At 40.6% G+C, this 27,033-nt stretch overlaps 1 protein-coding gene across 1 annotated transcript in view; it reads left to right on the plus strand.

The window, feature by feature from the left end:
- Positions 1-37: 37 nt before the first annotated feature.
- The window catches only part of RAB2B (RAB2B, member RAS oncogene family), a 33,072-nt gene continuing 6,076 nt past the window's right edge, over positions 38-27,033 (plus strand). Inside the window, exons 1-5 of the mRNA XM_037017566.2 lie at positions 38-268; positions 493-564; positions 2,045-2,112; positions 18,695-18,777; positions 18,969-19,061. Coding sequence (XP_036873461.1) covers positions 223-268; positions 493-564; positions 2,045-2,112; positions 18,695-18,777; positions 18,969-19,061 — 362 coding nt within the window. The 5' untranslated portion in view covers positions 38-222. The remainder of the gene's footprint in view (positions 269-492; positions 565-2,044; positions 2,113-18,694; positions 18,778-18,968; positions 19,062-27,033) is intronic.

The raw sequence follows: 27,033 nt of genomic DNA on the forward strand, positions 1-27,033 counted from the left end.
CTGGAGCTTGGTAGGATAACGGCATGCAGAAGCGTTAGAGGCATCCCTGGAGGCGGGGTCTGGGTGTACCGTAGATCCGACCGAGGGAGGATTTCTGGGGAGATCAATAGAGACGTCATCTGGGCTAGAGGGGCCTGGGAGCGGTAGATTGAGTGGCTAGAGAGCCCGGAGGTAAGTGGCTGTAGAAGTCGGGCCCACCCAGAATCCAGAGGAAACGGGACCATGACTTATGCTTATCTCTTCAAGTACATCATCATCGGGGACACAGGTAACCCGCGGGCGGCGGCCCTCATGCCTAGGACGGGAATCCAATGGTCCCAAATCGGGTTGTGGGGGCGGGGCTCATTTTGTGGGCTGGGCGAGTCAGTAAATAGCGGGCGGGGGCGGGGCAGCAGGGGCGGGGCTCGGGGCTCCCATTCCCCTGCCGCTGACGACCGGACGCTAGTCTGTGCCCGGCAGGGTGACTCTTGCACGCACGGCCGTCTGTTTCAGGTGTGGGGAAGTCATGTCTCCTCCTGCAGTTTACAGACAAGCGCTTCCAGCCGGTCCACGACCTCACAATAGGTAAGCGCATCTACCTGCCCCAGAACAGAAAATGACGCCTGATTTAAGTGGAAAGTCAATTAGTCTTCAGTGCTTGAAGTAAAAAGTGAGCACTTCCTATTTTAAACTAGTACAAAGTACGTTAAACGAAAAGTGGGTCATCAAATGCTGGTAATTGAGGAGTAAATAATTGAAAGGTAACTTTAGAGATGAACGTGAGGTATGGATTAGTTGCCGTAGGATCTTTTTTCCTCCCCGGATGCAATTTGTGTTTATTGAAAACCCTAGGAAAGGATAACTACTTATTCCAAACCTTACCTTGCTTTGCGGTAAATTAGTGCTAACCACTTAAGCGGTTTTAAAAGTAATCACCAATACACAGACTATTTTGTGTGTTGGAGAGGAAGAAGCAAATAGAAGAGCCATCCCAGACTTAGAAGTAACAGGCAGATGAAACTAATAACTTTTCTTTTAAAGAAAATGATATGATGGAGTTCTAAAAACACACTGGTGGTCTGGAAAGTATATTGTGATAAGGCATGGTCTGCTGGGCCTTTAGAACCTCTTTCCGTAATCTCCTTAAATCCAGCTCAAATAAAGAATATACATAAAATTAGCCTTCTTGCCATGCAGACTCAGTTCCTGAATAAAATCCTCTAGCTCGCATTCTTACCTACTGCCATTTCTGAGTCCCACCTTATGGAAATCTGAAACTACTACTTCCCAAAGGACTTATACAGAACCAATTAACCAGAGGCGTTAGAAAAGGATTTAGAGGATTGCATGAAGAGGAAAATATTTTTATAAATGAATATTAAGTGAACACCTACACTGCAGTAGTTGCTAATGATACTGTGCTCAGCAAGGCAATCGTGTCTGTCCTTGAGTAGCTTAGTTTTCCAATGTAGGAAGTGGGCCTGGAGGTAGACAGTGACAAGTAAATTCCTATGGCAAAAGGGGAGGAGAAGCTACCATCTCTTCTATCAAGAAAGGCTGAAAATTGAATGAGGTATTAGTCAAGCAAAGGGGTTGTAGAGATGAGGGAAAAGTGGTAAGGGCAAGAGGGAATGATGTGCAAAAAAGAACTATTGTTTCATAGAGAGGACTAGAGAGTGACTTTGAGAAAATGTTAGGAAATACTTTAAAATTTAGAAAAATTGTAAAAAATTGCAAGATTAAGCATTACCTAATCAAATTTAGGCATTAGCTAACATTGCTAAAAATTCATTCATCTTTTCTACTTGACTTCTTAATGAGTTAAATCCCCATATCTGCTTTTTGGTTATGTTCCTGAGGTCTTATGACCTAGAACACAGTTGTTAATTCTAGAAGGGAAATGAAACTTCAAGGAGCACAAAATTAATTGGAGCAGCCAGCCAGCCATAATGAGTGCAGACAGAATATAAGTCATTAGCACATTGAGATAAAGCATGAACCTCTCACTTAATGTGACTGTTGTTCTAAGAATCACGTTCTTTTTTTTTTTTTTCTTAACTGACAGGTGTGGAGTTTGGGGCCCGTATGGTCAACATTGATGGAAAACAAATCAAACTGCAAATCTGGGATACGGTGAGAGAGGACAAAATAAATTGGTCCCTGATCAGGATCCAAATATAACAGTAAAAGATGATGCAGGGAAGGGTGTAGCTAATGGTGGAGAGGAGAGCAGGGGAAGAGTGAAGTCCTAGAGATGGGGGAGCTTTCACTTCCATCTAATAGGGTTACAAATTCTGAATGTCATAACTTTGGGTTTTTCTTTTCAATTACCCAAGCAATATATATGACTTTAGTAAAAATAGAAGTGTATAGAGTAAAAAGTGAGTGTTCCCTTTATGCACATAAACCTCTTTAGTCCCTCCCAATCTTAGTTCCTACTCTACCAGAGTAAACCACTACTATGATTCAGTGTTCATTCTTTCAGACTTTTTCTCTGCATTTAGACACACAAATGTAAACATACACAAAGATATGGCAGTGATTCTGTTTCTGTCAGTTTTTACACAAATAGAATTGTGACAATGTAGACCTAGCTCTGTGACTTAGGTTTTTTGTTTAACAATCGCTATGACTTTTCATGCCCCCTACGTATATATCTTCTACCGCATTCCTTTTAATCACTGCATCGAATCATAGAATGTGTGTCCCATAATTTATTTAACCCTCCATTCCATTGATGGGAATTTAGGTTTTTTCCAATTTTTTCACCATGGAATAGTTTCATTGAACATTCTTATTTACTACATCTTTATACAGATGTTTGAGAATTTCTGTGGAAAGCCTGTCCAGTGTCCAGAAATGGATGTTCTAGGTCAAAGGTTATACATATTTTAAAATTTGACAAATGTAGTACCGCCAAATTTAGCTTAGTATAATTTTGCTTCATCCACATAAATTGCTTTCATGTGCATTACGTCTTTTGGATTGTACCTTTCTTATCCCTTAATAATATCCTAGTCTTTATTTTAAATTAAAGGGACTTAGCACATAGTCCTTAATATTCAGCTAAAATCTCTTCCAGTTTTTATTTACTTTTGTTATTGAAGTATCGTTAAGACAATTTTTTTTATTTTGTTATCATTAATCTACAATTCCATGAAGAACATTATGTTTACTAGGCTCCCCCCTTCACCAACTCCCCGCCCCCACACCCCATTACAGTCACTGTCTATCAGCGTAGTAAGATGCTTTAGAATCACTACCTGTCTTCACTGTGTTGCATAGCCCTCCCCGTGCCCGCCACATGCTAATTATGCATACTAATCCTAATAACCCCTTTCTTTTTCCCCCGCCCTTATCCCTCCCTTCCCACCCATCCTCCTCAGTCCCTTTCCCTTTGGTAACTGTTAGTCCATTCTTGGGTTCTGTGATTCTGCTGCTGTTTTGTTCCTTCAGTTTTTCTTTATTCTTATACTCCACATATGAGTGAAATCATTTGGTACTTGTCTTTCTCTGCCTGGCTTATTTCACTGAGCATAAATACCCTCTAGCTCCATCCATGTTGCAAACGGTAGGATTTGTTTTCCTCTTATGGCTGAATAATATTCCATTGTGTATATGTACCACATCTTCTTTATCCATTCATCTACTGATGGACATTTAGGTTGCTTCCATATCTTGGCTATTGTAAATAGTGCTGCAATAAACATAGGGGTGCATCTGTCTTTTTCAAACAGGGCTGCTGCATTCTTAGGGTAAATTCCTAGAAGTGTAATTCCTGGGTCAAATGGTATGTCTATTTTGAGCTTTTTGAGGAACCTCCGTACTGCTTTCCACAATGGTTGAACTAATTTACATTCCCACCAGCAGTGTAGGAGGGTTCCCCTTTCCCCACAACCTCACCAACATGTGTTGTTGTTTGTCTTTTGGATGGTGGTGATCCTTACTGGTGTGAGGTGATACCTCATTGTGGTTTTACTTTCAGACAATTTTTATTTACTTCTTCTTATTTGATTGTTTCTTTAGAACTGAGAGCTGAAGCCCTTATATCTACAAGCAGTGATGAGTGATTTCTCCTCCTTTTTTCTCCTTTCCCTTCCTGCACACTGCCCGCCTCCCTAACCCACCCAAACACATGTAGGTGTGTCTTAAAAGCAGTTACGTGCTCCTGTAGGCTTTTCTTGGCACAACTTTTCCTAGTGGTCTCCAAAATTACCACTTTTGGATGCACTGATTTATGAGGTGCTTTTAACTAGGATAACATGCTCCTGTACATTTGTTGGTTGTATTTCCAAGCATTTTAATAACCTTTTGGCCATCTGATAAAATTTTTCATCTCACCTTACTGGCTTATCCTAATTATAGGAACATGAATCACTCTACATCTCTGATACTTGCAGCACTAGCTAAATACTTGTAAAACTTGCAGACTTGCTTCTTTTGGGCAGTTTTATCTCTAGCCTTTTCCTCTCAATAAAGCCTAAGAAGTATTACTCTATATCTCTTGCCAAGGTTAAGTTCATATATTTGTTAAACAGTTGCCACTTTTCCCTTCTTTCATTGTTGGGACCCAGGAGTTTTGTTACTATTAACCCAAGCCTGTATTGCAACTCTTCTCTTATTATCCCCTGGGTTTTATATTTCCCACAGAGGTAGATATGGCTCCTCAAGAGGCTACAGGACAAATTCTGAGGAGGTAACAAAGAGTGAAGCCTGTAGGTGTCAAGATTGGTATTAGCTAGATTCTGCCTTTTTAATTTAAACCTCCACCATTTCCAGAAATGGCTGTTTTTGATACCGGGAGCTGCTGTGGTCATGGTCATGAGAGTGTCTAAGGGTTGACTTGCTGGATTTTTCTTTTTTTGTTACATGGTAAATATGAGACACAGTGGATCATAAAATAAGTTAAGAACCACTGCTCTGTTGCCACTATCCTTAACCACATGACCTGATAGTCATTTGTGATGAAACTGGCCTAGTTCTTTTCTGCTGTGTTTTAATAATTGTTTTGAGATTAGATTAATCTTGGCTGAATCATAAAAAGATACAAGGTTTGAGAACATTGGGTTTTCTATTTATTTTGAAATTTTTAAGAGATTCCTACCTATAATGTAGTGTCTTGTCTTTTTTGTCTGCTACACTTGGGGTAAGCCTAATCATTTCTTCCCTGTCAGCACTGATCTCTCATCTATTGCTTACCCATCACAGCTTCCCACTGTGTTGACCCCACTTCTCCACTTACTCCCAAAGCCGCCATCCTACAAGAGAATATTTAGGGATTATCATGAAAGATATTTTTAAAGAGATCTGGTTATCCTAAGTTTTTTGTTGTCACTGTTCTGGTTATTAATAAGGATTTAGAGAGTCATTTACTTTTTAATCTTTCTTCATTCTATACATACAGTTGCCAAAATAACCATAATAAATGAAGAGACATTGTACTGTAGCTAATATAAAATATTAAATTATCCCAAACTCATTTGTGTTTTACTTTGGAATGCATTTTGATTCTTAGGAAATGAGCGTATCTGATTTTGTAGGAGTTGATACTTCAAACTATGTATTTTTGAAACTATAATGTGATACTTCCACCTGGGAGAAATTAGAAAGCTGCTAATTATCAAACCTCCATCTTCTTTCTTTGCTGCTTCAGATTTTTTTTTTAGTGGGGACGGACAAAGATACCTTGGACTTGAACCACTCACTCTTTCTAGCTTATTGGCTCACAAAGTTTGGTTTTGATGAACTGGATTGAAATAAAGAAGTAAAATGGTTTGACTTTAAAAGGCATTTTCTGATGACCCAATGTATTTTAAGCTGCTGAAATTAAATGCAGCTGTGTGATTCAACCATCACGTGGGCCTCTCTCAAACTTTCCCTTTTAGTTCCTAGAAGGCCATGGGGAAGGAGGGTGCTTTCAATAATAGCAGGAGAGGAGGAAAAGTAAGATAAAAGCAAAAACAGGAATCAAATATAAAGACAGGGTTTAAATTTAAAAAAAAACTTAAATAAAATTAAGTGAGCTCTTGGAGGGAAAAAGTATGTTTTAAATGTTAATGTATTGTTAGTCTTACCAACAGTTCTTTACACTTCTTTTTGCACTTTGAGGTTCTAACAGGAGTACAACTCACTAAAATATTTGTATGATGCTTTTAGAAAAGATTCTTGTATTGTTGGAAAACTGGCATTAGGAATTCTCTTCTCCCCTTCAAACCTGGGTTCAGATTGTGTTATGTAATGGTTAAGAACAAACTTTTGTGCTAGAAAGTGAAAGGAAAGGAATGACATACAGCAGCAATTCACCGGAGAATTCTGCTTTATTAGGGAAAGGTGCTGGGTTATATACGAAGGGGCATGGGGTGATTGTGGTGTTACTTCTACGGGGCGGGTGGCTATTGGCTAGGTGCTGAGATTGGGAGGGGGGCGAGAGGTGATTGGTCTTCAGGTGGCGCCGTCGGGAACCGAGGACCTGGAAGAGAAGCCGGAAGTTTGCCATCTTACTGGTGGGGGCCCTTCATTCCCCCCTTTCTCCTCTATGGGGTTGTGGACATTGCTTTCTTTCTGACTGCTTCCTGCTGAATGGGGGCGGAGAAGGGAGTGAGGGCTTGAGGATGGGGAGGAAAGGGTTGATAGGACTCCCCACAGTAAGGACGAGTAGATGTGGACGTCTTCAGGTTGGAAATCAATGAATGTTCCCTGTAACTATAGGTCGAAGACTTGTTGATTCTAATGGTGGTGCCAGGAGGATACGGGTGCCAGAAGCCAGGCATCTGTGGCCATTGTTTCCAGGAACAGTTTCCAGCGGAGAGAGGGGTCCATCTCAGCATGTGGTGAGGAGGTTACGTGAGGGTGACGGATCTTCTGTGGCCAGAAGCTGGTAGTTCCTGAGTAAAAGCTGGTTGAAAGCTTGATTAGAGATTTTTCCAACTTGGGATTTGATGAACTTTATTATACAGGGTAAGAAGAGACAGGCGAGAAGAATGATTATTATGGGGCCTGCAATGGGCCAGAGCCAGGTAAGGAGGGGGTTTGTTAGTATTGAAGAGAATGGGTTGGAATTGGAAGCAGAGTGGAGGCTGGAGGCAAGGGAGGTGAGTTTGGTAATGTCAGTTTCTACAATGCCGGATTTGTTGATGTAATAGCAGCACTCCTCTTGAAGGAAGATGCAGGTGCCGCCCTTCTCGGCTGTAAGCAGATCTAAGGCCTGCCGGTTTTGAAGGGTGACTTTAGCTAGAGAAGTGACTTGTCTTTGGAGAGAGGCTAGGGAATCGGCAGTGGATGTCAGGGCTCCCTCAAGTTTGGTGTCGAGATCTTTAATTGCCCATAGAGAGTGACCCAAGGCTCCTCCCAAAAACCCTGCCCCAATGGCTGAGGTGGTTAAAGAGATACTGACCATGATGGGAAGGAAAGCAGCCCTTTTTGTGTGCGAGGGCAAGGGAGGTTGGAGCTCAAGAAATTCTGCCATGCTGTAAAGTGTAAGCTGTGGGATTAGGGTGACGAGAATGCAGGGTGTGCTGGAGTTGGGAGGCAGTGAGTTGAAAAGACTGCCATTACACCAAAAGAAGTGTCCCGGTTGTGTAAAAGTCTTAGAGCCAGAGGTAGGGGTGTAGCTAGAGAGGCAGTGAACTGCGCTGGAGGTGGGTGGAGTTGGGCCTACACAGTGGTGGATGGTGAGATTATCTGCGTATTCTGGTTCCCATAGGGGTATGTCTACCAGGGGATGGAGGGGTTGTCCTTCTGCATGGAAGGAGTAGTTGGAAATATAGAGGGGGACAGTGGCCAGCAGCGGGCGCTGTAGTGATGCGCACAAGAAACAATTGGCGGTGTTGAGGGTGTGGTTGAGGAAGATGGTGGTGTCTTGAATGAGCTGTAATCAAGAGTGGGAGGAATAAGATGAAGAGGCGCCGTCAAGAGTTTGGATAATGACTTTTTCGGAATGTCTGATATCTGATGCAACTTGAGAGATCTGGGAGTGAGAGGGAACATACTCTGGAGAGATATGAAGGGTACCGTGGGGGGTCGACCCCCCCAGAGTAACTGAGGCTGTGACTCCAGCAGCTCATCGAGAGTCCCAGGGATCTGGAATTGATAAGGAGAATGAGCCGTTGGGATATTTCATGAAGCGGTTGGAGGAGTAATACTGTGGGTACTGGGAGTTACCCATGTAGTGAATGGTGCAAGACTAGTAGGGACATCCCCTGTAAGTGTTTTGCCATCACCTGCAATAGTCTTGTCTTTGATCATAGAGGAAGCAGAGGTAGGGAGAATAAAGGTAGCTGCTAGTGAACACTTCGGTGGAGGGAGGAAAGTGGATGTATAAAGGCTTAGAGCAGCCTTCCAGAGGGCAGTCTGATGTGGCAGTGAGGGCAGTAACTTTTGTTTTATGCTGTGTGTAAGTTTGTCTGACTTTGAATCGCCATACAAAGGAGGCTGGGGTGGCGCAGAAGACAATAGGAATGAGGAAAAAAAGCGAGAGAGCAGTAAAGGAGGAAAAAGTCATGATTTGGGTATGGATGGCAAAGGGGGTGAATGGGATTTTGGAGGAAAGAGGACAGTAAGGTCAGGAGTCTGGAGGGAGGGAGAGTCTGTAAACTTTTGTAGGTTAAGAGATCTTTTAGGTGATGTGGGGACAGAATGGTAAGGAGCGCCCTGAAAGTTAGTTTATGGGCTTCCTTCTGCAAGAGCTGTCCAGCGGCTAATACCCGTAGGCAGGGGGCTCATCCCCGAACTGTGGGGTCTAATTGCTTGGAGAGATAAGCTACTGGGGCAAAGAATGGGCCATAATATTGGCCTAGGACTCCTAGAGCTTGACTGGACTTCTCATGAATGTATAATGAGAAGGGCTTCGACAAATCAGGAAGATGGAGAGCTGGGGCTTCCACAAGGGCTTGACGGAGGTTAATGAAGGAGTGTCAGGGTGAGGAGGATAATGGTTCTTCAGGGGGGCCCTTGCTGAGGTCGTATAGGGGTCTTGCCAACAGGGAGAAGTTAGGGATCCATGCTCTAAAATACTCAGCCAGGCCTAGAAAGGAAAGGATTTCTCTCTTGGTTTTGGGAATGGGCAGGTCAGAGAGGAGCCGTTTTCTGTCTAAGGTAATGGACTTTCTTTGTTGAGATAGAAGGAATCTGAGGTAAGGGACAGGAGGGGAAGAGATTTGAGCTTTGACAGGGGATACTCGGTAACCTCTGGAAGCTAGAAGATTAAGTAGGGAGGCAGTGTCAAGTTGAGACTGTTCTCACGAGGGACTGCAGAGTAGAAGATCATCTATGTATTGTAATAAGGTGTACTCGGAGTGATCATGATGAAACTGTTTGAGGTTTTGAGCTAGGACCTGTCTAAAAATATGGGGACTATCTCAGAAGCCTTGTGGCAAAACTGTCCAAGTGAGTTGTTCGGAATGTCTTGTGTATGGGTCTGTCCAGGTGAAGGCGAAAAAATCTTGGGAGGAGGGGTCCAGAGGGATAGAAAAAAATGCGTCCTTGAGATCTAGGACTGAGAAGTGGGATGCCGAGGCAGGGATCTGCGATTAAAGGGTGTATGGATTTGGAACTAAGGGATGGATAGGGACAATGGCCATGTTGATGAGGCGAAGGTTTTGGACAAGGCGGAAAGATCTGTTGTGGTTTTTTTTTTTTTTTTTTTTTTTGAGAGGGCATCTCTCATATTTATTGATCAAATGGTTGTTAACAACAATAAAATTCAGTATAGGTCAATGCTCAATGTACAATCATTAATCCATCTCAACCCTAATTCTCGTCAGTCTCCAATCTTCTGAAGCATAACGAACAAGTTCTTACATGGTGAACGAATTCTTACATAGTGAATAAATTCTTACATGGTGAACAGTACAAGGGCATTCATCACAGAAACTTTCAGTTTTGATCACGCATTATGACCTATAAACAATCAGGTCAAATATGAATATTTGTTTGATTTTTGTACTTGATTTATATGTTGATCCCACATTTCTCCCTTTATTATTATTATTACTTTTATTTTTAATAAAATGCTGAAGTGGTAGGTAGATGCAAGATAAAGGTAGAAAACATAGTTTAGTGCTGTAAGAGGGCAAATGTAGATGATCAGATGATCAGGTGTGTGCCTATGGACCAAGTATTAATCCAGGCTAGACAAGGGCAGCAAAACATCCACGGATGCAGAAGATTTCGCTCAAAGCAGGGGGGATGAAGTTCTGAGCCTCACCTCTGTTGATCCCCAAATTCTCACCTGATGGCCCCCCTGCGACTGTGCCTGTCTTAGGTTGTTCCTCCCTTGAGGAATCTTACCCGTCTCTGGCTAACCAGTCATCTTCCAGGGCCATACAGGGAGATGTAAAGTTGGTAAGTGAGAGAGAAGCCATATTGTTTGAAAAGGTTAGCTTTTTACTTCTTTGCAGATTTATGCCCTGTGGCTTCTATGCCCAGCACTTGTCTCGAGGTATCTTTACCACCTGGAGGAATTATGATACTCGGTAAATTCGATATGAGGCACGAATTCTATTTAAGGGTTGTAATTAGGAAGGATCCTTCTTTGTTTTGAAGTCTATTTTGTATGATACAAATACTGCCACACCTGCTTTTTTCTTCCTATTGTTTTCAGGAAATATCTTCTTCCATCCCTTCACTTTTACTCTGTGTATGTCTTTGGGTTTGAAGTGAGTCTCTTATAGGCAACATATAGATGGGTCTTGCTTTTTTATCCATTCTATTACTCTGTGTGTTTTGATTGGCACATTTAGTCTATGTACATTTAGGGTGATTATTGACAGATATGTACTTATTGCCATTGCAGGTTTTGGATTCGTGGTTACCAAAGGTTCAAAGGCAGCTTCTTTACTATCTAACCGTCTAACTTAACCCACTTATTATGCTATTATAAACACGGTCTGATGATTCTTTATTTATGTCCCTTCTTTTTCTTCCTCCTCCACTCTTTATATGTTAGGTGTTTTATTCTGTATTCTTTTGTGTTTCCCTTGACTGGTTTTGTGGATAGCTGACTTTATTTTGCATTTAGTTAGTGTTTGGTTGGTCTACTTTCTTTGCTGTAGTTTTATTTCCTCTGGCGACAGCTATTTAGCCTTAGGCATACTTCCATCTAGAGTAGTCCCTTTAGAATACACTGTAGAGATGGTTTGTGGGAGGTGAATTCCCTCAACTTTTGCCTGTCTGGGAATTGTTTAATCTCTCCTTCAAATTTAAATGATAATCATGCTGGATACAGTATTCTTGTTTTGAGGCCCTTGTGTTTCATTGCACTGAATATATCATGCCATTCTCTTCTGGCCTGTAAGGTTTCTGTTGAGAAGTCTGATGATAGCTCATGGGTTTTCCTTTGTAGGTGACCTTTTTCCTCTCTCTCGTTGCTTTTTAATACTGTGTTCTTGTCTTTGGTCTTTGCCATTTTAATTATTAAATGTCTTGGTGTTGTCCTCCTTGTGTCCCTGTGTTGGGAGATCTGTGGGCTTCCATGTACTGAGAGACTATTTCCTTCCCCAACTTGGGGAAGTTCACAGCAATTATTACTTCAAAGACAGTTTCTATCCCTTTTTCTCTCTTCTTCTTCTGGTACCCCTATAATGCAAATATTTTTCCGTTTGGATCGGTAACACAGTTCTCTTAATATTCTTTCATTCTTAGAGATCCTTGGTCTCTCTGTGCCTCATATTTGTGTATTCCTGTTCTCTGATTTCTATTCCATTAACAGTCTCTTCCACCTCATCCAGTCTGCTCTTAAATCCTTCCATTGTTTGTTTAATTTCTGTTATCTCCCTCTGGAATTCATCCCTTAGCTCTTGCATATTTCTCTGTAGCTCCATCAGCATGCTTGTGACTTTTATTTTTTTTTTGAGTTTACATTTTTATATAGTTTCATCTTTTTTTTTTTTGAGAGGGCATCTCTCATATTTATTGATCAAATGGTTGTTAACAACAATAAAATTAGGTATAGGGGGGCCAGTGCTCAATGTACAATCGTTAATCCATCTCAAGTCTAATTCTCGTCAGTCTCCAATCTTCTGAAGCATAACGAACAAGTTCTTACATGGTGAACGAATTCTTACATAGTGAATAAATTCTTACATGGTGAACAGTACAAGGGCATTCATCACAGAAACTTTCGGTTTTGATCATGCATTATGACCTATAAACAATCAGGTCAAATATGAATATTCGTTTGATTTTTGTACTTGATTTATATGTTGATCCCACATTTCTCCTATTATTATTATTACTTTTATTTTTAATAAAATGCTGAAGTGGTAGGTAGATGCAAGATAAAGGTAGAAAACATAGTTTAGTGCTGTAAGAGGGCAAATGTAGATTATCAGATGATCAGGTGTGTGCCTATGGACTAAGTATTACTCCAGGCTAGACAAGGGCAGCAAGACATCCACGGATGCAGAAGATTTCTCTCAAAGTAGGTGGGGGCGAGGTTCTGAGCCTCACCTCTGTTGATCCACAAATTCTCACCTGATGGCCCCCCTGCGACTGTGCCTGTCTTAGGTTGTTCCTCCCTTGAGGAATCTTACCCGTCTCTGGCTAACCAGTCATCTTCCGGGGCCATACAGGGAGATGTAAAGTTGGTAAGTGAGAGAGAAGCCATATTGTTTGAAAAGGTTAGCTTTTTACTTCTTTGCAGATTTATGCCCTGTGGCTTCTATGCCCAGCACTTGTCTCGAGGTATCTTTACCACCTGGAGGAATTATGATACTCGGTAAATTCGATATGAGGCACGAATTCTATTTAAGGGTTGTAATTAGGAAGAAAGAAGAAAAGCTATAGATGTAGCATATGGAAGGAAACATGGGAGGATTGATTATTTCTTTGACATATCTTCTTGTAGAGTACCTTAAGTATGTATAGGTTTTAAACTACTAACTAATTTGCACACACATATTAACATAATAGGAATACGGTGACATAAACAAAGCAAATCTATAATTACCATCCATCTCCAGTGAAGCCAAGAAAACCATTTAGGCACCCTAGGTATTTGTGAAAATTTGTCTATGATATGATGGATATTGTCCAACTGTACTTGAACAGTCTGAGAGATATCAGACAAATTAAAGCAGCCCATTTCTGGGATCTGTTCACATCCCATATGTTCTTTTAACCATAGATAGTCTATAGTCATAAGATTTTGGAGTGCTAGAACTTGCACCCCTCCCAACTCCTGGTTGAGTTCCAACAGTACAGATCCGGTCAAATTCATTGTCTCACTGTATGCACATGCCAGCCTAGACATCTCCCTCCTCATTCCTATGGCAAGTCCAGGAGACGGTGGACTGGATGCAGCCACAACCGCAGCATCATCCAGATCCCTGTAGAGGCTTTTTGATGATCATCCCCCGGCACAAGTCCTCCAGAGAGTGCTGATGCCAGAAGCTCCTCCTCATATTGTATCTTAGTTCATTTTCTGGGTATCCAAGCTAGGCCTTGATCTTCTGCATAGAAACAAACAGACCCTTTGCCCACACTTTGACATGCCCTCTATACCACTATGCAGAACTCATTGGAGGTCAGCACACAGTAACTGCTTTTTTTTTTGTTTATTAAGAGAAAGGAATATTATCAGAAAAGAGTACCTCCATAGCTGATCATCTGACACCCTTTAAGTGATCAACATTAAGGATATTTAAAAGCATGCATTGATCTTTGATTTACCAATAGTTTTATCCTATCAAGGAGTAATCCCCCTTTTCTTTCTTTCTTTCTTTCTTTCTTTTTTTTTTTTTAATTTTTAATCTACTTACATGAAGAATACTATGTTTACTATGCTCTCCCCTATATCAGGTCCCCCCTAACAACCACATTACGGTTACTGTCCATCAGCTTAGCAAAATGTTGTAGAGTCACTACTTGTCCTCTCTGTGTTGTGCAGCCCACCCTCCCCTTTCTCCCTCCCCCCCATGCATGCTAATCTTAATACCCCTCTTCTTCTTCTCCCCCCCTTATCCCTCTCTGCCCACCCATCCTCCCCAGTTCCTTTCCCTTTGGTACCTGTTAGTCCATTTTTGGGTTCTGTAATTCCGCTGCTGTTTTGTTCCTTCAGTTTTTCCTTTGTTCCTATACTCCTCAGATGAGTGAAATCATTTGGTATTTGTCTTTCTCCGCTTGGCTTATTTCACTGAGCATAATACTCTCCAGCTCCATCCATGTTGCTGCAAATGGTGGATTTTTCCACTTCTTATGGCTGAGTAGTATTCCATTGTGTATATGTACCACATCTTCTTTATCCATTCATCTACCGATGGACATTTAGGTTGCTTCCAATTCTTGGCTATTGTAAATAGTGCTGTGATAAACATAGGGGTGCATCTGTCTTTCTCAAACTTGATTGCTGCGTTCTTAGGGTAAATTCCTAGGAGTGGAAATCCTGGGTCAAATGGTAGGTCTGTTTTGAGCATTTTGATGAACCTCCATACTGCTTTCCACAGTGGTTGAACTAATTTACATTCCCACCAGCAGTGTAGGAGGGTTCCCCTTTCTCCACAGCCTTGCCAACATTTGTTGTTGTTTGTCTTTTGGATGGCAGCTATCCTTACTGGTGTGAGGTGATACCTCATTGTAGTTTTAATTTGCATTTCTCAGATAATTAGCGATGTGGAGCATCTTTTCATGTGTCTGTTGGCCATCTGTATTTCTTTTTTAGAGAACTGTTCAGTTCCTCTGCCCATTTTTTAATTGGGTTATTTGTTTTTTGTTTGTTGAGGCGTGTGAGCTCTTTATATATTCTGGATGTCAAGACTTTATCAGATCTGTCATTTTCAAATATATTCTCCCATACTGTAGGGTTCCTTTTTGTTCTATTGATGGTGTCTTTCGCTGTACAGAAGCTTTTCAGCTTAATGTAGTCCCACTTGCTCATTTTTGCTGTTGTTTTCCTTGCCCAGGGAGATATGTTCAAGAAGAGGTCACTCATGTTTATGTCTAAGAGGTTTTTGCCTATGTTTTTTTCTAAGAGTTTAATGGTTTCATGAATTACATTTAGGTCTTTGATCCATTTTGAGTTTACCTTTGTATATGGGGTTAGACAATGGTCCAGTTTCATTCTCCTACATGTAGCTGTCCAGTTTTGCCAGCACCATCTGTTGAAGAGACTGTCATTTTGCCATTGTATGTCCATGGCTCCTTTATCAAATATTAATTGACCATATATGTTTGGGTTAATTTCTGGAGTCTCTAATCTGTTCCACTGGTCTGTGGCTCTGTTCTTGTGCCAGTACCAAATTGTCTTGATTACTATGGCTTTGTAGTAGAGCTTGAAGTTGGGGAGTGAGATCCCTGCCATTTTATCCTTCTTTTTCAGGATTGCTTTGGCTATTCGGGGTCTTTGGTGTTTCCATATGAATTTTTGAATTATTTGTTCTAATTCATTGAAGAATGTTGCTGGTAATTTGAGAGGGATTGCATCAAATCTGTATATTGCTTTGGGCAGGATGGCCATTTTGACGATATTAATTCTTCCTAGCCATGAGCATGGGATGAGTTTCCATTTATTAGTGTCCCCTTTAATTTCTCTTAAGAGTGACTTGTAGTTTTCAGAGTATAAGTCTTTCGCTTCTTTGGTTAGGTTTATTCCTAGGTATTTTATTCTTTTTGATGCAATGGTGAGTGGAATTGTTTTCCTGATTTCTCTTTCTATTGATTCATTGTTAGTGTATAGGAAAGCAACAATTTCTGTGTGTTAATTTTGTATCCTGCAACTTTGCTGTATTCCGATATCAGTTCTAGTAGTTTTGGAGTGGAGTCTTTAGGGTTTTTTATGTACAGTATCATATCATCTGCAAATAGTGACAGTTTAACTTCTTGTTTACCAATCTGGATTCCTTGTATTTCTTTGCTTTGTCTGATTGCCATGGCTAGGACCTCCAGTACTATGTTAAATAACAGTGGGGAGAGTGGGTATCCCTGTCTTGTTCCCGATCTCAGAGGAAATGCTTTCAGCTTCTCGCTGTTCAGTATAATGCTGGCTGTGGGTTTATCATATATGGCCTTTATTATGTTGAGGTACTTGCCCTCTATTCCCATTTTGCTGAGAGTTTTTATCATGAATGGATGTTGAATTTTGTCAAATGCTTTTTCAGCATCTATGGAGATGATCATGTGGTTTTTGTCTTTCTTTTTGTTGATGTGGTGGATGATGTTGATGGGTTTTCGAATGTTGTACCATCCTTGCATCCCTGGGATGAACCCCACTTGGTCATGGTGTATGATCGTTTTGATATGCTGTTGAATTCTGTTTGCTAATATTTTATTGAGTATTTTTGCATCTACATTCATCAGGGATATTGGTCTGTAATTTTCTCTTTTGGTGTTGTCTTTGCCTGGTTTTGGTATTAGGGTGATGTTGGCTTCATAGAATGAGTTTGGGAGTATTCCCTCTTCTTCTATTTTTTGGAACACTTTAAGGAGAATGGGTATTATGTCTTCTCTGTGTGTGTGATAAAATTCTGACGTAAATCCGTCCAGCCCTGGGTTGTGACTTTTATTTTGCATTATTTTTTAGGAATATTCGTGAATTCAGTCTCACCAGGCCCTCTCTCTGGTGTTTGAGGCATTTTGGACTCAACAAGGTTTTTCTGCCTTTTCATGGCTTTGGAACTGATTGTTGGCGAGTGGCACATGTGTCAATTTAGAGGAGAAAATCCCTTCCTCCTTGCTGGTTGACTTGGCCATCTCTGCTGTTTTGCTGGTCAGCTGCACACAGGGAGCAGCCTCTGGTTTAATCTCCTGAGCTCCCGTGCATGGGGTGGTCCTCGGGATTGCCTAGGGCACTAGCAGGGTCCTACACGAGTGGCGTGTGTTCTGCTGTGAGAACAAAGCCTCTTTGTGCTTCCTGGAATGCGCCCATCTCCTCTGTCTGTGCTGGTCAACTGTGCTCAGGGAGTAGCCTCTGCATTAATCCACTCATCTGCCTTGGGTGGGGCAACCCTGGGGATGACCTGGGTCACTGGCTGGGCTCACAGGTGAGCAGCATGTGTTCTGCTGTGAGAACAAAGCCTCTTTGTGCCTTCCTTACTCTGCGTCAGTGTCTGCTGTTGTTGCCAGTCAACTGTCCGCAGGGACCAGCCTCTGGGTCTGAACCGGTTAACCGCATGCAGGGAGAATCCTCTGTGTTAAGCAGTGTGGTTGCTGTAGGCAGGGCTGCTCCCTTGCTATTCTGCAGCAATGGTGGGTCAGCTGGTTGCTTGCAGTGCCGGCCTGGGGGGAACGAATGGCAGGCTGCTTATTGTTGTGAGGAGGTTTGGAGCTGTGCTGCCACCCAGGGGGTTAGGGTGCCTGAAGTTCCTTAAAGTTCCCAGCCTGCTGGGCTGAGTGTGCCAGGCTGATTTAAACCCTTGTCCCTTTAAGACTTTTAAAGCAGCTGCTTTTCTTTTGTACCAGGGCAGCTGGCTTTGGGAACCTGTTCGCAGTCCTAATCTCAGATTTTACTTTCCGCTCCTCTAATATCCAGTGCACCATGTAATGTGTGTCTGTGATCTCAGGGCAGATTACTAGGGCTAGTTATTTAGGAGTCCTGTTACTTCCACTCCGTCTCCACTCTGATTCTTTTCCTCCCACTGGTGATCTGGGGTGGGGAGAGGGCTTGGGTCCCACCGGGTCACAGCTTTGTATCTTACCCTTTTCAATGAGATGTTGGGTTCTCGCAGATTTAGCCTGGCTCGTGTACTGTATCTTTTGGTCACTCTTTTAGGAATAGTTGCATTTGCTGTATTTTCAAAATATATATGTGTTTGGGAGGAGATTTCCGCCACCCTACTCACGCCGCCATCTTAAAATTTCTGTAGGGATATGAACATAAACAATTTCAAGAATGTGCAAGCTTTCGTAATAGGATAGACTCACTGCCCAGGGCATTCATTAAAATATGCTTTTCTTCTAAGGAAAAAACAAAGAAAAACAAAAAACACAAAAAAATCTGTTCCATCAAGAAACTAAAAGTACCCAGTATGTGGGGCCATTAATAAACTGTTAAGTAATAAATAAAAGTTAATACCTTGGTCCCAGTTGGAAATGAGATTATAGTGTGAACAGTTGGATATTTTTTAGTGAAACTGTTTTTGTCCTCTTTCCATATTCCCTGACAAGGTCCCAGCAAGGGATATCTTGGTAGTCCTGCCTTTATTAGTGGAACACTAAAGGTCAGTTAGCATATGCCCAATTTAAGTGCTTTTTATCTAATTTTCCATATTGCTCCATTGGGATAAAACTTCCATTAGATAGCATACTGGCATTCCTTTATCTATAAAAAGATAATTTTTCTTTTTACAATTAAAGGAGTAGAAACAGAACAGTTAATGTTAGGATTGAAAATACTCTTGAGTTTCTAGTCCTATTTCTAGTTATCTCCTAGGGGATACTGGGAAATTTATGGGCATGTCTTTGACTGTCACACTGACTGGGAGATACTACTGGCATTTAGTGACTGGGAGCCAGGGATGCTAACCCTTCAGCAATTTGATGGATAGTCTCACAGGAAGAGCTGACCCACCCAAAACAGCACTTGCAGTCCCACTGAAAAGGGTTAATTTCCCACCTGAACTTCTCCCTGGGCAGTCAAGTTTCCTTTCCCTAATTCTATTCTCCTAATAGAAATTCTTTTTTTTACAATAAAGTCCTTTGTGTTAGACTGGCATGTGATCAAGTAATTTCTTTGGAAGTAACCTGGTTTTGTTGTAAATTTTTTGTTGCCATGTTGGTGGGAAAGGCTGGGCAAGAATCCTTCCGTTCTATCACCCGTTCCTACTACAGGGGAGCAGCTGGAGCACTACTGGTGTATGACATCACAAGGTGAGTCAGAGCTGGTGGCTGGGAGGGAGATTTCACTACGTCCTTGAAATCTTTTTCTTTCTATCTGCTGATTGTGGTAAGAATACTGAAGAGGAATGGCCTCAATACTTCTTTGCACATGTAGCTTTACTCCTTTATCTGTATATTTGAAAATGAGCCTCTGACTCACTTTCTAAACTTTTCTGTTATAGGCGTGAAACCTTCAACCACCTGACCTCATGGTTAGAGGATGCCCGCCAGCACTCTAGCTCCAACATGGTTATCATGCTGATTGGGAATAAGAGGTAAAATTTTATTTGTATACAAAGTACCAAGAGTCATCTAGGTATTCTGTGAACATTGAATCACTTGGTTCTCACACTTGTTTAGTTTGTGGTGTTCTTATCTCAATAAAACACTTTTTTTTTTTTATTAAGAGAAAGGAATATTATCAGAAAAGAGTACCTCCATAGCTGATCATCTGACACCCTTAAAGTGATCAACATTAAGGATATTTAAAGCATGCGTTGATCTTTGATTTACCAATAGTTTTATCCTATCAAGGAGTAATCCCCCTTTTCTTTCTTTCTTTCTTTTTCTTTTTTTTTTTTTTAATCTTTAATCTACACTTAAATGAAGAGTACTGTGTTTACTATGCTTTCCCCTATTTTATGTCCCCCCTAACAACCACATTACGGTTAGTTTCCATCAGCTCAGCAAAATGTTGTAGAATCCCCACTTGTCCTCTCTGTGTTGTGCAGCCCACCCTCCCCTTTCTCCCCCACCCCATGCATGCTAATCTTAATACCCCTCTTCTTCTTCCCCCCCCTTATCCCTCCCTGCCCACCCATCCTCCCCAGTTCCTTTCCCTTTGGTACTTGTTAGTCCATTTTTGGGTTGTGTAATTCCGCTGCTGTTTTGTTCCTTCAGTTATTCCTTTGTTCTTATACTCCTCAAATGAGTGAAATCATTTGGTATTTCTCTTTCTCCGCTTGGCTTATTTCACTGAGCATAATACTCTCCAGCTCCATCCATGTTGCTGCAAATGGTTGGATTTTTCCACTTCTTATGACTGAGTAGTATTCCATTGTGTATATGTACCACATCTTCTTTATCCATTCATCTACCAATGGACATTTAGGTTGCTTCCAATTCTTGGCTATTGTAAATAGTGCTGCGATAAACACAGGGGTGCATCTGTCTTTCTCAAACTTGATTGCTGTGTTCTTAGGGTAAATTCCTAGGAGTGGAATTCCTGGGTCAAATGGTAGGTCTGTTTTGAGCATTTTGATGAACCTCCATACTGCTTTCCACAATGGTTGAACTAATTTACATTCCCACCAGCAGTGTAGGAGGGTTCCCCTTTCTCCACAGCCTTGCCAACATTTGTTGTTGTTTGTCTTTTGGATGGCAGCTATCCTTACTGGTGTGAGGTGATACCTCATTGTAGTTTTAATTTGCATTTCTCAGATAATTAGCGATGTGGAGCATCTTTTCATGTGTCTGTTGGCCATCTGTATTTCTTTTTTAGAGAACTGTTCAGTTCCTCTGCCCATTTTTTAATTGGGTTATTTGTTTTTTGTTTGTTGAGGCGTGTGAGCTCTTTATATATTCTGGATGTCAAGACTTTATCAGATCTGTCATTTTCAAATATATTCTCCCATACTGTAGGGTTCCTTTTTGTTCTATTGATGGTGTCTTTCGCTGTACAGAAGCTTTTCAGCTTAATGTAGTCCCACTTGCTCATTTTTGCTGTTGTTTTCCTTGCCCAGGGAGATATGTTCAAGAAGAGGTCACTCATGTTTATGTCTAAGAGGTTTTTGCCTATGTTTTTCTCCAAGAGTTTAATGGTTTCATGACTTACATTCAGGTCTTTGATCCATTTTGAGTTTACCTTTGTATTTGGGCTGAGACAATGGTCCAGTTTCATTCTCCTACATGTAGCTGTCCAGTTTTGCCAGCACCATCTGTTGAAGAGACTGTCATTTTGCCATTGTATGTCCATGGCTCCTTTATCAAATATTAATTGACCATATATGTTTGGGTTAATGTCTGGAGTCTCTAATCTGTTCCACTGGTCTGTGGCTCTGTTCTTGTGCCAGTACCAAATTGTCTTGATTACTATGGCTTTGTAGTAGAGCTTGAAGTTGGGGAGTGAGATCCCTGCCATTTTATCCTTCTTTTTCAGGATTGCTTTGGCTATTCGGGGTCTTTGGTGTTTCCATATGAATTTTTGAATTATTTGTTCCAATTCATTGAAGAATGTTGCTGGTAATTTGAGAGGGATTGCATCAAATCTGTATATTGCTTTGGGCAGGATGGCCATTTTGACGATATTAATTCTTCCTAGCCATGAGCATGGGATGAGTTTCCATTTATTAGTGTCCCCTTTAATTTCTCTTAAGAGTGACTTGTAGTTTTCAGAGTATAAGTCTTTCACTTCTTTGGTTAGGTTTATTCCTAGGTATTTTATTCTTTTTGATGCAATGGTGAGTGGAATTGTTTTCCTGATTTCTCTTTCTATTGATTCATTGTTAGTGTATAGGAAAGCAACAATTTCTGTGTGTTAATTTTGTATCCTGCAACTTTGCTGTATTCCGATATCAGTTCTAGTAGTTTTGGAGTGGAGTCTTTAGGGTTTTTTATGTACAGTATCATATCATCTGCAAATAGTGACAGTTTAACTTCTTGTTTACCAATCTGGATTCCTTGTATTTCTTTGCTTTGTCTGATTGCCATGGCTAGGACCTCCAGTACTATGTTAAATAACAGTGGGGAGAGTGGGCATCCCTGTCTTGTTCCCGATCTCAGAGGAAATGCTTTCAGCTTCTCGCTGTTCAGTATAATGCTGGCTGTGGGTTTATCATATATGGCCTTTATTATGTTGAGGTACTTGCCCTCTATTCCCATTTTGCTGAGAGTTTTTATCATGAATGGATGTTGAATTTTGTCAAATGCTTTTTCAGCATCTATGGAGATGATCCTGTGGTTTTTGTCTTTCTTTTTGTTGATGTGGTGGATGATGTTGATGGGTTTTCGAATGTTGTACCATCCTTGCATCCCTGGGATGAACCCCACTTGGTCATGGTGTATGATCATTTTGATATGCTGTTGAATTCTGTTTGCTAATATTTTATTGAGTATTTTTGCATCTACATTCATCAGGGATACTGGTCTGTAATTTTCTTTTTTGGTGTTGTCTTTGCCTGGTTTTGGTATTAGGGTGATGTTGGCTTCATAGAATGAGTTTGGGAGTATTCCCTCTTCTTCTATTTTTTGGAACACTTTAAGCAGAATGAGTATTATGTCTTCTCTGTGTGTCTGATAAAATTCTGAGGTAAATCCGTCCGGCCCCAGGGTTTTGTTCTTCGGTAGTTTTTTGATTACCATTTCAATTTCTTTGCTCATAATTGGTTTGTTTAACTTTTGTGTTTCTTCCTTGGTCAGTCTTCGGAGATTGTATTTTTCTAGGAAGTTGTCCATTTCTTCTAGGTTTTTGAGCTTGTTAGTATATAGGTTTTCATAGTAGTCTTTAATAATTCTTTGTATTTCTGTGGTGTCTGTCGTGATTTTTCCATTCTCATTTCTGATTATGTTGATTTGTGTTGATTCTCTTTTTCTCTTAATAAGTTTGGCTAGAGGCTTATCTATTTTGTTTATTTTCTCAAAGAACCAGCTCTTGGTTTCGTTGATTTTTGCTATTGTTTTATTCTTCTCAATTTTGTTTATTTCTTCTCTGATCTTTATTATGTCCCTCCTTCTGCTGACTTTAGGCCTCATTTGTTCTTCTTTTTCCAGTTTCGATAATTGTGATGTTAGACTATTCATTTGGGATTGTTCTTCCTTCTTCAAGTGTGCCTGGATTGCTATATATTTTCCTTTTAAGACTGCTTTCTCTGCGTCCCACAGAAGTTGGGGCTTTGTGTTGTTGTTGTCATTTGTTTCTATATATTCCTTGATCTCTATTTTGATTTGTTCATTGATCCATTGATTATTTAGTAGCATGTTGTTAAGCCTCCATGTGTTTGTGAGCCTTTTTGTTTTCTTTGTAGAATTTATTTCTACTTTTATACCTTTGTGGTCGGAAAAATTGGTTGGTAGAATTTCAGTATTTTGGAATTTACTGAGGCTCTTTTTGTGAGCTAGTATGTGGTCTATTCTGGAGAATGTTCCATGTGCACTTGAGAAGAATGTATATCCTGTTGCTTTTGGATGTAGAGTTCTATAGATGTCTATTAGGTCCATCTGTTCTAGTGTGTTGTTCAGTGCCTGTGTGTCCTTACTTATTTTCTGCCCGGTGGATCTATCCTTTTGGGTGAGTGGTGTGTTGAAGTCTCCTAAAATGAATGCATTGCAGTCTATTTCCCTCTTTAGTTCTGTTAGTATTTGTTCACATATGCTGGTGCTCCTGTATTGGGTGCATATATATTTAGAATGGTTATATCCTCTTGTTGGACTGAGCCCTTTATCATTATTTAGTGTCCTTCTTTATCTCTTGTTACTTTCTTTGTTTTGAAGTCTATTTTGTGTGATATTAGTACTGCAACCCCTGCTTTCTTCTCACTGTTGTTTGCCTGAAATATGTTTTTCCAATCCTTGCCTTTTAGTCTGTGTTTGTCTTTGGGTTTAAGGTGAGTTTCTTGTAAGCAGCATATAGATGGGTCTTGCTTTTTTATCTATTCTATTACTCTGTGTCTTTTGATTGGTGCATTAAGTCCATTTACATTTAGGGTGACTATTGAGAGATATGTACTTATTGCCATTGCAGGCTTTAGATTTGTGGTTACCAAAGGTTCAAGGTTAGCTTCTTTAGTATCTTACTGCCTAATTTAGCTCACTTATTGAGCTGTTATATACACTGTCTGGAGATTCTTTTCTTCTCTCCGTTCTTATTCCTCCTCCTCCATTCTTCATATGTTGTGTGTTTTGTTCTGTGCTCTTTTTAGGAGTGCTCCCATCTAGAGCAGTCCGTGTAGGATGCCCTGTAGAGGTGGTTTGTGGGAAGCAAATTCCCTCAGCTTTTGCTTGTCTGGGAATTGTTTAATCCCGCCATCATATTTAAATAATAGTCGTGCTGGATACAGTATCCTTTGTTCAAGGCCCTTCTGTTTCATTGCATTAAATATATCATGCCATTCTCTTCTGGCCTGTAGGGTTTCTGTCGAGAAGTCTGATGTTAGCCTGATGGGTTTTCCTTTATAGGTGACCTTTTTCTCTCTAGCTGCCTTTAAAACTCTTTCCTTGTCCTTGGTCCTTGCCATTTTAATTATTATGTGTCTTGGTGTTGTCCTCCTTGGATCCTTTCTGTTGGGGATTCTGTGTAATTCCGTGGTCTGTTCGATTATTTCCTCCCCCAGTTTGGGGAAGTTTTCAGCAATTATTTCTTCAAAGAGACTTTCTATCCCTTTTCCTCTTTCTTCTTCTTCTGGTACCCCAATAATATGAATATTATTCCTTGTGGATTGGTCACATAGTTCTCTTAGTGTTGTTTCATTCTTGGAGATCCTTTTATCTCTTTCTATGTCAGCTTCTATACGTTCCTGTTCTCTGATTTCTATTCCTTCAATGGCCGCTTGCATCTTATCCATTCTTCTTATAAATCCTTCCACGGATTGTTTCACTTCTGTGATCTCCTTCCTGACATCTGTGATCTCCCTCCGGACTTCATCCCATTGCTCTTGTGTTTTTCTCTGCATCTCATCCCATTGCTCTTGCATTTTTCTCTGCATCTCTGTCAGCATGTTCATGATTTTTATTTTGAATTCTTTTTCAGGAGGACTGGTTAGGTCTGTCTCCTCAGGTGTTGTCTCTGTGATCTTTGTCTGCCTGTAGTTTTGCCTTTTCATGGTGATAGAGATAGTTTGCAGAGCTGGTAAAAGTGACCGTTGGAAGAGCTTCCCTTCTGGTTGGTTTGTGGCCTTCCTCTCCTGGGAGAATAGTGACCTCTAGTGACTTATGCTTGTCAGCTGTGCGCAGACAGGGCTTCTGCTACCTGTCCGTTTGCTATGGACTTTATCTCCGCTGTTGCTGTGGGCATGACCTGGGTGGGGCTGCTCCTCCAAAATGGTGGAGCCCCCCTTCGCAAGGTGCTGGGTTCTTGCAGGTGTGGATGTGGTCTGGATGTTGTCCTGTGCCCTCTGGTCTCCTATTTAGGAAGAGTTTTCTTTGTTATATTTTCATTGATCTATGTGTTTTTGGGAGGAGATTTCCTCTGCTCTACTAACGCCGCCATCTTGGCTCCGCCAAAACTCTTTTTAATTGTGGTAAAATATACATAAAATTTACCATTTTAGCCATTTTTAAGTGTACACTTCTGTGGCATTGGTATAATATTATTATTAATTTGTTCATCTTCTCAAACTGAAACTCTATTCCAATTAAACACCAATTACATATTCCCCGCCCTCCCCATTCCCACCACCAATCCCCAGAAACCACCATTTTCTGTCTCAATAATTTGACTATTCTAGCTGCTTCATGTAAGTAGAATATAAAATATTTGTTCTTTTGTCTTATTTCATTTGGCATGATGTCCTCAAGGTTTACCCATATTGTAGCATGTGCTAGAATTCCTTTCCTTTTTAAGGCTGAATAGTATTATCTTGTATGTATGTACCATGTTTTGCTTATTCATCCATTTATGGATACTTGAGTTGCTTCTGCCGCATGGCTATTGTGAATAATATTTCTGTCAACATAGAAATACAATATCTGTTTGAGCCTCTGCTTTCAGTTCTTTTGGGTATGTACTCAGAGGTGGAACTTCTTGATTTTACAGTAATTCTGTGTTTAATTTTTTGAGCTACTGCTATACTGTTTTCCATAGTGGCTGCACCATTTTACATTCTTACCAACAATGCACAAGGGTTCCAATTTCTCCACCTTCTCACCAACACTTATTATTCTTAGTCAATTTTCTATGGCCTCTTGAGGCCAGAAGAAATACCTGACAGTTTCACTGTCACTATTTGCAGATAACATGATACTATATATAGAAAACCCTAAAGACTCAACCAAAAGACCATTAGAACTAACACCTGGATTCAGCAAAGTTGCAGGACACAAAGTTAATACACAGAAATCTGTTGTGTTCCTATATATGAGCAATGAACTAGCAGGAAGAGAAATCAGGAAAAAAGTTACATTTACAGTTGCATCAAAAAGAATAAAATACCTAGGAAGAAACCTAACCAAGATGGTGAAAGACCTGTACTCTGAAAACTGTAAGACACTGGTGAGAGAAATTAAAGAAGCTCATGGATAGGAAGAATTAATATTGTCCAAATGGCCATTCTGTTCAAAGCAATTTAGATTTAATGCAATCCCTATCAAAATACTGATGGCATTTTTCAATGAAGTAGAGCAAATAATCCCTAAGATTCATATGGAACTGCAAAGACCCTGACTAGCCAAAGCAGTCCTGAGAAAGAACAAAGCTGGGGGGACTATGCTCCCTGGCTTCAAGCTATACTACAAAGCTGCAATAGTCAAAACAGTATGGTACTGGCACAAAAACAGACCCATAGATCAATGGAACAGAATATAGAGCCTAGATATAAACCCATAAATATATGATCAATTAATATATGATAAAGGAGCCATGATTATACAGTGGGAAAAAGACAGCCTCTTCAATAAGTGGTGTTGGGAAAACTGGACAGCTATCTGTAAGAGAATGAAACTGGGTTATTGTCTAACTCCATCCACAAAAGTAAACTCAAAATGAAATAAAGACCTAATGTAGGACATGAAACCATCAAACTCTTGAAAGAAAACATAGGCAAAAATCTCTTGGACATAAGCATGAGCAATTTTTTCCTGGACACATCTTTCCAGGCAAGGGAAACAAAATAAAAAATGCACAAGTGGGTCTACATGAAACAAATAAGCTTCTGTACAGCAAAGGACACTATCACCAGAGCAAAAAGACAGACTACAATATGGGAGAATATATTTGTAAACAACTTATCTGATAAAGGTTAACATCCAAAATATATAAAGAACTCATATGACTCAACACCCAGGAAACAAACCATTTAAAAAATGGGCTGAAGACCTGAATAGACATTTCTCCAGAGAAGAAATACAGATGGCAACAGGCACATGAAAAGATGCTCCACATCACTGATCATCAGGGAAATGCAAATCAAACTACAATGAGATATCACCAGTTAGAATGGTCACCATCCAAAAGAAAAATAACAGTGTTGGTGAAGATGTGGAGAAAAGGGACCTCTCCTACACTGTTGGTGGGAATGTAAATTGGTGCAGCCATTG

This window comes from Manis javanica, chromosome 8 (genome assembly GCF_040802235.1).
Source record: "Manis javanica isolate MJ-LG chromosome 8, MJ_LKY, whole genome shotgun sequence".
Lineage (NCBI taxonomy): Eukaryota > Metazoa > Chordata > Mammalia > Pholidota > Manidae > Manis > Manis javanica.